This window comes from Helicoverpa armigera, chromosome 17, assembly GCF_030705265.1.
Source record: "Helicoverpa armigera isolate CAAS_96S chromosome 17, ASM3070526v1, whole genome shotgun sequence".
In the NCBI taxonomy this organism is placed as follows: Eukaryota; Metazoa; Arthropoda; class Insecta; order Lepidoptera; family Noctuidae; genus Helicoverpa; species Helicoverpa armigera.
In genome coordinates, this window is record NC_087136.1 from 6,681,661 (window position 1) to 6,693,940 (window position 12,280).

The 12,280-nt window shown below is 39.1% G+C and overlaps 1 protein-coding gene across 1 annotated transcript in view; it reads right to left on the minus strand.

Annotated features, from left to right (window-relative positions):
- LOC110384216 (protein groucho) overlaps nucleotides 1–12,280 on the minus strand; it is a 51,714-nt gene that overhangs the window by 25,815 nt on the left and 13,619 nt on the right. Inside the window, 1 exon segment of the mRNA XM_021345399.3 lies at nucleotides 489–626. Coding sequence (XP_021201074.2) covers nucleotides 489–626 — 138 coding nt within the window.

Sequence of the window (12,280 nt, forward strand, 5' to 3'; positions counted from 1 at the left end):
ACTCGCCGCTGGCACATCGGGAGCCGGCAGCTAAACATTCCACGCCACATTTACAACGGCCCACTGCTGTACAAACAAGACACGTGTTGTTCAAATCGGTCTCGCCTGAAATATTACCTACGCTCAGGAAATTAATTTCGTTACTCGGAATTTTATACATGGTGCGGTAAATTCTGAAGTAAATAGCTGGTAGTTCTCATGAATCATAAATATGTTATACATTAAGATTCTTATTTAGTATGGCATGCCAAAATCCTAAAAAAACTGTTATAATATTTATTATTAAGCTTTAATGTCTTGAAACACGTTAAGTGGTCGTGTTACAACGAAAATTCAGCACACAACGCAGTCTTACAAATTGTACATGCCCCGGCGATGTGATGCGATGAACCCAAGCTCATTTGTTACGTATAGTTATGAACGACGATGATGAGCGCCACATGTTGTTAGTAGTGTTAACAAAATGCGAGCAGGCAATGAGTACTCACCCCAATAATGGCATTAAGTTCTGTCATAGTGACCTGTTTCGCGCGCTCCACGGCCGACGCCACCTGCTGCTGATGCTCCTGCGACAGGAACGGCAGGATCTGCGCTATTATCGCGTTCAATCTTTTCGCTATCTCCGTCTGCAACATAACACACACACTTAGTTATCAATTCATGTTTAACAATCATCTGTAAACACAACGTAAGGTCATCGTGACGAAATTACAATATCATCACGATCGAACACCGATATCACACACGTTAATATGAATAATAATTAATGTTCACCAATATACTTTTCTGAATAAAATCAACATTAAAGTTAACATAAAGTTGGCTATAAACGAAACAACGGTCGGCTAGCTGGTGATTGCTACTTACATACAAATACACGACCAAAAATGTTTCCACATTCCGAAGCAGATTATATTCAATAATAACATTTATAATTAGTTGATAAGCCGAGCGGGAAGCAACAAATAAAATTAACACGATAAACAAGCAGACACGACGCGGCGCGGCGCGGCGAGGCGCGGTATGAAATGATAAATCGCCGCGTTACCGAGCCCGCAGTATTTATTGGCTTTGTTCGTATTTTCCGTTTAAATGCACATTAATTTTATTCGCAGATTCACAGTGAATCGACGACGAATTAACATAATTAAGTGTATTATTATATCGGCCCTTGTCGGCTCGTGTAAACAATGAAGTTGTTTCGGCGGTTTATTTTTATTCTGACATTATCAGTCAACTGTAAAGTTGTTAAGTGAATTAAACATGTTCAATATTTAGATCATGGTTTTAAAAAGTTCTGCATATACGCTGCATTGTTAATAAGTAAGAAGATCCGCAACGTAATTAAATGTAGATGTAATCATTGACATTTACGCGGCCATGTCTGGCGGAGTGTTAAATTACGATATTGTCTGAGCACGACGGATGCTCCATTACTGCCGCAGAGCTGCCCACTCGTCTAAACACAATGCTCATACCATAATTGCATGGCTACACACATTTTTAGGACACATGCCAAGTTTCTAAATTCAAAACAACAAAGACATATTTATTTACAGTAGTTTTTTTCTCGTCGAAGACAATAACTAGACCATTACTAAGCATTTGTGTAGACAGATTTTTTATTTTAACAAGTTGTTCAGTCTCAATGAAACTACAATTACAAGAATTGCTTGTAATTAGAGATCGGGCGGAACGATTAATCCTAGCGATTAACATAGGTAATAAAAACTTCAATGTAATATTAGTAATTCAGGATTATCACAAGAAGGCGTGTTCCCGCTGCTTACCGCAATAAGTCATGCGATGTTTTTGTTCTTTGCCTAGTTCCTGGAAGTGAGTCGTTGTGGAAAAACGCACGTAGCACGAATTACCTATAGTTATCTTATTGATACACATCTTTTCATTGAACTAGAGGAAGTAATGATTAAGCTGGTACAATCAATATATCAGAAATAAATACACAGCAGATATTACACAGGGTGGTATGGTACAGCAGATATTCTATCTTTCCCAGTTACGGTAACAGAATGGGCCACATGGATTTGACACAAAATACTTAATGTAGACTCCTCATCAAACATCTTTATGATATCACTTAAATAACAAGTAATTATTTCGTGAACTTATTAAAATATTGTCCGTGATTCGGTGCGGTAAGATTTCACTCGTATATTGTATTTCTAAGTAACTTAAATGTAACATCTAGTAACCAGTGATACATTTTAAATTATCGTTCGTCGCACGTGTGCTATTGATTGGTTATCGATCACTTAAATGCACTACCTTGAATGTTTTGAATAAATAAATACCTTGTTTGTAAGGTGTATCTTTCCTTACGTTTATAAAATGGTGACATTACTTTGAAAGAACAATCAAACTTAACCTTTTTTAATCATCGTCATCTTTACTTGTCTCATTGTCTCTTAAAGTTTCCCCTATTAATTTTATAAGTAGGTTATTGTTTTCTCCCTTGACTGACTTTCTAATTGAATATTTATGGCAGAAGGCCAAACATAGACTTGTAATTTTGGTTATTGGTTCAGCGTTTCGTGCGTGAATGGCAAAACGTGCAAGCATTATAAAACTGTTGATACAGCACATTTGAGCAGTTGCTGTGTTACAGTAAGCCGTAGTAGGTATTTAATCGTATGGTGGTGTTGTGCAGCGTGCGCGAGGCAGCGAGGCAGCGAGGGCGCGCGGCGACCGCAGCGTTCACCGCAAATTGTACTTTCATTCCGCCTCGCTAAATGGACTGTTTGTCGCGTCCGAGCTCGGCGCGAATTTACTCCACACACCACACATATTTGTTTTTTGTGCTCACTATTTATGTGTTAACCAATACCTTTTTGTTGTAACGCCAAAATATATCTTCTACACTCTCTTCCGACGCGAGGTTCAGCAAACAAAATTAATCATGCACTATTTTTGTTTTAATTAAGAACGCTGGTTTCCTTCAACAAGTCTATTATTTTTAATGCAAACTGAAAACGAATTACTTTAATAAATATTTGGATACGATTTTTATGGGATGTTAAATAAATAAATATTTTAAATCAACAAGGCTGGCGATATTTTTAGAAGTAAGAAAACTACAAGGTTCCTCCATTTACTAGATAAACATGAAACTTCGTGAGTCGTGCAACTATTTGAATATAGTGCGTAATGCAAATTTTACTTTAGTGATGTGCTAATCACTGAGTGATTTCCCTATTACCTTCGATTCATCTACCTATGTATGATACAAAGGTAACATACGGTACCTATATACCACAAACATTTCCTTGAATTTGTATCAAACAAAGATTTGTTTATCGTTACTATTTAATAAGCGTTCCCGGTTCAAGAAAGTTTACAATAAATTATTGTCATTGTTAGATATACGAATAATGTCAGCTTCGATAACCTTTTACAGTCACGGAACTGAGTTTCAAGTAATGTTGCGGTTACTAATAAAAAAATTGTCAACGTTCGATAGGTATGATGTTGACATTGGCGACCGCCGCGCCGCAGCCGCGCCGCACTCGCCCGCGGCATCACCGCGCCACCGACCAACGCGCCGAATTACCGCAAATTACATTTTCATTCGCCGCCTGTACCACCAGGTTATTGTGAAAATTTACTACTAAACTGAAAATACTGCCTCTAAATTTAACGCTTTTTATGCTAAACGACTTTGTACTCCCACAGCGTCGATTTTTTTTATTAACGTACCGTGAATTGCAGAGAATTGTAGTGAGAGTTAGAAACATGTTTGTTTCTCGGCAACTCGAACATTCCTTAGCCGTATGATTCAGATGACTGTGACTTCGCAAACGACGGCAGACAGTGAGAACTCTATGAATTCATAATTACCCGAGTAATTAATTGTAATTCCAGACGTGTGAAGATATTTCACTAGAATGAGTTACCTAATTGTTAATTTGATCATAAAAGTGAAAGTGTTACATAAATATTAGAACTCGGAGCAGTTAAATAAGTTACAAGAAAATAACGGAAGCAAGCAAAATCTGACCATTTACATTTATTTACGTAAAGGAACATAATTTTCTTAGTGTAATTTGAAGATGTGTGGTTGGACTCACTTTAAATCTAAACACAAAGCAATCACTATGCAATTTAGAATTTCGTGCACTCGTCAAATACTTATGCGAGATTGCTTGTCTAGCATATTGTTCTCATAGTTGAACGGGGGCGTAGCGTGAGTTCAACGCATTCCTACGTATCGCTATGTCGAAATTCAATCAGAGAATAGCACCATTGAGCGCAAAATATCGACAAAGGGTTTCAGATTAAAGCAGTTTTTCTTATTGTCGTTACGAGGCGAACAATCCCGTCCCATCTGCACCTCGTATAACTCTACAACAGTAGCTACGAGTACGAACGGAGGAATAAAAAGCGGGCGTACAAAAGGGCCACAAAATACGTACTTTTGCGAGCTCTCCACAAAAGATATAGTACGGTTTGTCATTAAGGAGTTCATCCCCGCGCGAGAAATAAAAGAGGAACGTTGGGTTTCGGGGTGAGCGGGCGGAGGGTGGGCGGCGGAGGAGGTGCACTAATGGCTCCGACACTCATCCGCTAATGCCGCGGGTGACTCCTCTTTTTGCGCGATTTTCACGTGGTTTAGTCGGTGAAGCTTTTAATCTGCGGCCGCATCTTGCCAATGGTGCTCCATTTGTTTCACTATTATTTATAGCACTCCGCAAACAACGCTTCAATTTATTTCAATCACATTTTAAAACAGTATAAAAGCGTGTCAATTCATTAAAGCGTTTTATAGATGGCTATCAAATATATTCACACACAAACTTGTCGATTTTCGAAATTCGCGATATTTAAGTCTCATAAAAGCGTTAGGCAATAAGAATTCAGAGATTTAAATTAATAAACACATTTAAATGTTAAATCGATTCGTTAATTTCGTCACGAATTGATTTGGAAACTAAAATAAATTACCTTATAAATACCAGCGACGAAAAATATCTCCGAAATGAATGAATCATTATTCATTAGATGGCGAATTAAAATTCAGATGAGAGAGGTATTTTAATGACTGCATGACATGCATGAAGAATGAAATACAGTTGTGAGGAGTTTTTATGTTTATAATTTTGGTTAGAAGACAGTCGCCAGTGAGTGATTAGAATTCAGGTGTGGTAGGAACATCAGGATTCCTTGGGACACAATACAACGGAATATGGCACATGAGTGCACGGTGCATGAGCGGCTGTGACCTGAATGCGGGTCGCGGTTCCACGCCGCAATTTATTGTCTCCCTTGAATGCTCGTACGCTCACGCTCACGCTGCGTACGTCGTGACCGGCCTGGCGACCACGTGAATACTAACCAATGTCATCTACATAATGTCTCAAGAACTGTGTCCTACGATATACGTTGCATACGGTTCGACATAAGGTGACGTCATAAAACTATCATTATCAAGAGCTAAACTAAGTATAATAAATAGGAATAAATAATGTCATAAAATACGTTTCATTTGAATTTATTTTACCAGTAAGTATAGGGCTAGTAAATGCTTTACGGAACAACGCATGATGGATTTTCCTTAAATGCCTGCGGGAGCATGTCGACGATGAACTTTTGCTGCGATTGTGTTCTACGGAATAAACTGAACCGAGGCGGCACTTCCACTGAGGTTTCGGCCTTCATTAATGCCTCCCGACTCTTTTATGAATTATGTATGCACGCTGCGTTCTGCTTATCTTGCTTGCGGTGCTCTCGCCAAGTTTCCACTTTATTAAACAAAACAGTTGCCAATCGAAAAGGCAGGCTATTGTATTGAAAGCGACATCGCTCTTATGGCCCCGCAATAAATAATTCCCCCGGCGAAATGGCAGTCAAGTCGATAAATGGGCTATTATTGCAGCAGACAGAGGCCAACATTATCATCGATTCGTATCGCATTCGCGGAGCAATAATTGTTTAAACATAGCCTGCCGTGGAACATTAGTGGCTGGCACATCGATAATGCACACTGCCAACCGCTGTCGCCGCTTCTCGTTAGCTTTCTAATTACCTACTTAGTGCTGTTATTGTGCTCTGTAAATTGTGAACTTATACGCGACTTTGTACTACAACAAACGGGGGATTTAGGGGTTGGACGTATTGCACCTAAAATATTAAACACGGTTCAATTATTTACGCAGTTGACTGAAGTGCTCGGGAACGACAAAATAATTGCCTTTACTTAAAATAATTGCTACTCGAGCGTCGATACTTATAATAAACAGAATCGTCGGCCGGGAAGGCGCGTCATTAATATTCATTATAAACAAATGGATATAATTACTTGGCAAGAACAAGTTGATTGGAGAGCCGTCGAGTGGGTGTGTAGTGCGGGACACGTCGTTATCTCGGTATCGAGCCGCTCGGGCTCCGGTGTCACCTCGTAATCAGATTGTAATTGCGCGATCAAGAGCCGGCTACGCACCACTACACACCACCTGTCAATTTAAACCTCCTTGCTCCGGTCATAAATAAATACTACAATATTCTTGTCGGCGTTCGTTATGTGTTCGTATTATGCTCGACACTTAAATATATTATATCTATTAGGTACTTATCTGATATACCTAGCATTTTACATGACTAGTTTATTAAATATAGATTAACATCTTTTTGTTTAATAAATATGGTATCCAGTAGTGGATAATAGTTCTTATCAAAGTCTACTATTAATTATCATCAGCTAAAAACACAGCGGAATTGCTGATGTGTAATCAAACGTAATATTTAGAGAGGCGGACGAAGTGGCCTTAAGCCATCACGGTCAAATTCATTCAGTCGCAGTTATAAATTAGTAGAATGCAATGGTGGCGCGTCCGAGCGACTCTGATTGACAGATTAGCGTGGACATATCACAAGAGCCGCGACACTGTTTCATAACAGGCGGGCAGGCAAGCGTGAGCGCTCTGTTGACTCGTATGTTTCTCGCCAAACAAAGAGCCAGCTTCCTAGCTACCCTTGTTTGTTTAGGTCCACGCCAAACGTTTATTGCCCTTTGTGTATCTTACCTCTCGGCAAAGCGTGAAGCCTTTTTAACTCGGCACTTTTTATAAGAGCGCTTATAAACGTGTACGTTACTTGACATTTTAAAAACAAGGCATTCAGATATTTATTTAAGTGAAAGAAGCATTGTTGTGTAAATGCAATCGCGAGGCAAAAGTTTTAAGCAAACAATCGTCGAGAAGGCACTACATCATAGTTGATTCGCAGCGAGCGAGGTGAAACCGCACAAGCGCTTACGTGATAATAAAGAAACACAAACAAGTTTCTCGACGCACATGAATTGACCAATTTGTAGACGCTAGATAGTTTCACAAGCGGTTTGTATAGATAGACGAATCAATCATTGCGCTGCACACTGAGCTTTTTTGTGGGCATAACGAGCGGCGGCGCAGTAATGAGTCCGCACTTCCGGCGCCTTATGTGTTCCGCACCTTGTAGTGAACACAATGGCGCTCGCTGCTACGCAAATACTAGTGTATTCGGTAGCGCTACAGCACTGTAATTAGCGCTGTTAATACACTCCTAATTTATGCAATGTGCAACGGAGCCTCCGCGCCGCGCTCCATGTCGTGTACACGCGCCGCTAACACCGATTGTCTGAATAATTTCGTGTTGCCATCAAATTATTTTCGGTTCGACGCGCGCCTATTATTATTATTTTTAGTTTCGCAACGTTGATTGCTGGCGCGCTATCGCGGATTATTAGAACGCTTCATATCAGCTGCTTGTTCTGAATAACAACATTAATACATAACGTCGATAACATCATCCTAAAAACTCGATGGTTATCATTAAAGCTTTATCTGGTCGGTATTATCTCGTATGATTTTTATACTGAGCTGTCTTGCTTTTGTTCAGACATGATAACGAGTTATCACGGATTTTGAACTAAAATTGATTGGACTGATTACGGACGGTTCCACGATAAACTGTGTGTAGGTAACGTATCTGTATTATTTTTGTGTGATCAGAAAAGTAGGCGATAAAAGTTTTAGATAAGGACTGTGTTAAATTGTGATAAACACTCGATATCGGAAGAGATATGCAGGTATCAGTCAGTCTCTGCGAACTAATCGCCTTCGTAAAAACTTGAAAAGTCATAATTCAAGGGTCGAAATAATCGGGTGACATCAACAGACTTAGCGTGTAAATCCGGCGTTATAATGCACGTAAACAACAGAGTTACAGATAGAATATGTCGCACAGTTAGTTGGTTATATTGTACACGGACAACGTTTATTGTAGGTCGTATATGGTTATGTGGAGTGTAGTTCGCCGGGCGTCCAGTTGCGATGGAAGCTTGCTTATTTACGGAGAACGTTTGCACTGTACTGTTTGCTGTCTCGTTGTGCCGACTGGCGAGTCGCCGACTCACTGGCAATTCTTGCTATTGCCATGCGACACGACACGGCCACGGCACACAACTCAGCAATATTCGTGATCAAAGAACGTAGAACAAAGATTCCATGAACAATAAGTACTCGAAAGATTTACTGAATGCTTTCAAGTAAGTACTGTGTTCTGTTATCTAGACATGGCATCGGAACTAAAAGAAGCAAGAACAGCGGTCGAGAGTTCAGCAATGTGGTGGTACATGCAGAGTATACGTAATGTTAAATATTTAATATAGTTAGCAAGTATTTGTGCGTAGTCGCAGGCCGCGGCGGACTGGGCGCGGGGGATGGAGTTTGCCAGTTTACACAGGCGGTGTTTACCCGGCGTGTTTGCGAGCCCGATGCTTATTGTGAGCGTGGAGCGTCTGTCGGGCCGCGGTCTACGAATACTGTTTAATTTGTTGGATGCGTTAAGTGGCGACTTACCAAGCCCGCTTGCCAAGTTCACGTTTCTTGGGAACTTACAACCTACACGGCATTCCTTCACTTGAAGTTTGGAATGTCTTTGTAAAAGTTTTAAACATTGTTTCATATTATTATTGTCAAAGGTAAAGGCTTCATAATTTAGTGACACGAACTCGATTAGCACATGCTCGCAAAAGTCCAATTATTGTAAAGGTAGTAGGTATGACTACAATGTGCATTTTAGTTGTTGTAGCTCATTTTAATTCCAACATTTGAATAAACAAACTTATTTAATGATTACTTGGAAATAATGGCTACAATAAAATATTTATGATACGATGCTTAAATATTTTATGGTTTCCTGTTGTACGGACCGTTTCGGAGAGGTCGCGCGAGAAAATCGTTGTTGGACCAGAATACAGGGTAAATAACATCGTAGAACCTAGGTACAGATTACTTCAAAATTAGTCAGAGAGATAAAGAGTCCAAGTTATAAGACACAGTAAAATGGAAGGCCATGTAGTCAAATGATCAATTTGAAAGAAAAATATAAAACAAAACATGGTAGTATATTTGAGTGGATGCGGCTGAAGGGAGCGAGTGCGGGCTGCGTGCTAGCGACCGCACGCCGCAGCGGCGCGGCTAACCGCAGCCGCACCCGCCCCGCGCGCCTCACACCCCCGCGCCCCTGCGAGCAAGACCTGGCTCGAAGCTTGATCTCCGCGCCCTACTAAATGCTTCATGGTTTTACTTCATTACAATATTTAGTGGACACATTGGCACAACGTTAGCATACTTGAAAAAATTTTAAGCCGGTTGGTACACAATTTAAAAAGTATATTATAATAGGATGTACTACCCCTGCTAGTAAATTCAGTATTCATAATCAAAACATTGAATTCAACAAACACAAGGTGTATATTTAAATTAAATGTTGTTGAAATACCTACTAGTATTTTTATTCAATAAACTACATTTATTACAGTTCCAACAAACAAGGTGAAACATAAATTCGACAATATATTTCAATATTTTCATTTCATAAACTGTTACACCAATTTAAGTTAAATCTAACAGAAATGTTGGGTGAAAAATGTGTCGAATGTTTTCAATTTCCATTGCCTACCGTAGTTAGGTACGTAGGTATCTATGTATAGTAAAATTCCTTGGTATTGTGGTACATGAATGTAGACACGGCCTGCACAAACACGTGCGAGCTCGGAATAATTTGGAGCCGTGTTCTACCAAGCCTAACGCCATGTAAACGGCCGATCATTTGCTAATTAGTAAATAACCGTTTGAGCTCGTTTGGAAGACAGTTAACTATGAATGTTGAGGTCAAGTGGTGTTCTTTGGACTAGAGACTATTTATAGAGTATAATTATTGTGTGTTTAGACATGGTAATCGATTGCATAACTCATTTTCTCAGTTATGTAGGTATCTTTTTCAGAGCCTGTACCTATGTAAGTTAGCAAGTACTGCATAGACAAGTAAAAATATTTTATACACACAACTTATAACTTCAAAAACAACATTGCGTTTCTAGTTTCATTGACGTTGGTATTCATCAAAGCGTCTGGTCGTCTCCCTTCTGATAATGATCTCTCCACTCGACTGGAGAATATTTCTCACCGGTACAAAACCATCGAGTGCTTACTGCTTGCCTACTGCTCAGCACATTAATACTGTCTGTATTTTATTTACTACTGAAGGAGTCACGATTCCTAAATGTCATCGAAAAACAACTGTGTTTATAGTGCCGTAGATTTTAGATTAGATTGGTTTGGAATGACAATCAGCTTTCGTTAAAATCTACGTGAAGTGGATGAGGGGACCATCAAGGCTTTGTTTGGACTGTGCGAAGCCAGATACATGATCATGGGAAGCACGTGAAACTTAAAAAAATAACCAAAGTTTAATAAAAATATTGGGGCTGCAAACGCTAAAATAATTGAACTAACAGACTTATTCGCGACTGCATTAAATAAGTAGGTACTACATGAATAGTGATTTGACAGTCTTCAATAAATATATTTGCTGATCATGATTTCATAATTTATACCGGTACGTAAATACATTGGAAATATTTACCTGTCACAATAATTATAAATATTCATTTGAATTGGACATGAATTTCCAGTTAAGTTATGCATTAACTACAGTTAAGGTGAGAGGTTAATAAGTCATTTTGCACACATTAATTCGAATCGCATTTATACTTAAACCTTTAATTATTCAGTAGCTATTATGCTGTATAATGCATATTACAACATGCGTATTTTGTGAATGTTAAATACGTTATTAAAGGCTTCTGCTCCATCGGACAGTGGAGTGAGTAATGTTCAACTATTAGACGGATTCTTATTTATAATTCAACAAGTTGCCTGTGCAATTACTCCATATATCCTGTTGTTAAATATTCATAAAAAGCCTTAAATAAAGGGGATCATTAGAAGCGTCGTTTGACCACGAGTTGTTAATAACAGCGCTCGAGTTCCTTTGATAGCGTCGTAAATTTCAATAGCGGGCCCTTCAAAATGTTTTATTTTATCTAGCTAGCGTCACTCGCAATAACTGTTATGATATGGCTGTGTAAGGGAGTTCCATCCGGTCGTCATTCATGAGTGTAGTATGTTATGACAGGGTAGTATAACTATTTATAAATTGCTACTTAAACGCTACGCTAAAAAACTACGCCTGGTGTTTATTAATCTCTGGCTGTTAAGGAATAAGTCTCGCATTAATTGTGTAGATTTATTTCAATACAAGCTTTATTATCCTCAGCCTTTTTATCGTCGCAATACTGGGCCCGGGCCGCCTGTCCCATAGAAAAGAATTGAGCATTTTGATAGTGTATCACTTACTGATATTAAAATAAAATTGCTACGATATCAACAACTTCTTACGTGTACAATCCCTTTTATGTTGACTTTCATTTATAAAAAAAAACTTGATCAATATGGAGTATAATATAATTTGATAATGGCATCAGTCAGCAACACTAATAAAGTGCACTTAAACACAAATCCAGCAAGTGTATTGTGGGGAGCTGTCAGATTGCGAGGGCTCCAGTCGTCAATAGCCGCGAGGGTCGCCACCCCCGTGTTTGTTACCCCTTCGCCTTGTTTGCATTGTTTCACTGTATTTGAATAGAGTACGCGCACCCGCCGCCCTACAACTGTTACCGTTTTCATGATAATGTAAGCGAGATTTAATGATACAATCTATGTGAATAACGCAACGACTGCCCCACCGCATTACTTATGCACGCACATACCTAACCTATGTAAATTCTCAAACATTTTATTTAGTATGCTAAGTAAAAAGACCGCCACTTAAAATTCTTACAACGCTAGGGATGCAGTTTTACGGGTTATTACATTGAATGGGAAATGAGTGAGTCATAGGCGTGTAGTTTACGAGTCGAATAGAAATCGTCTGTTTTAAA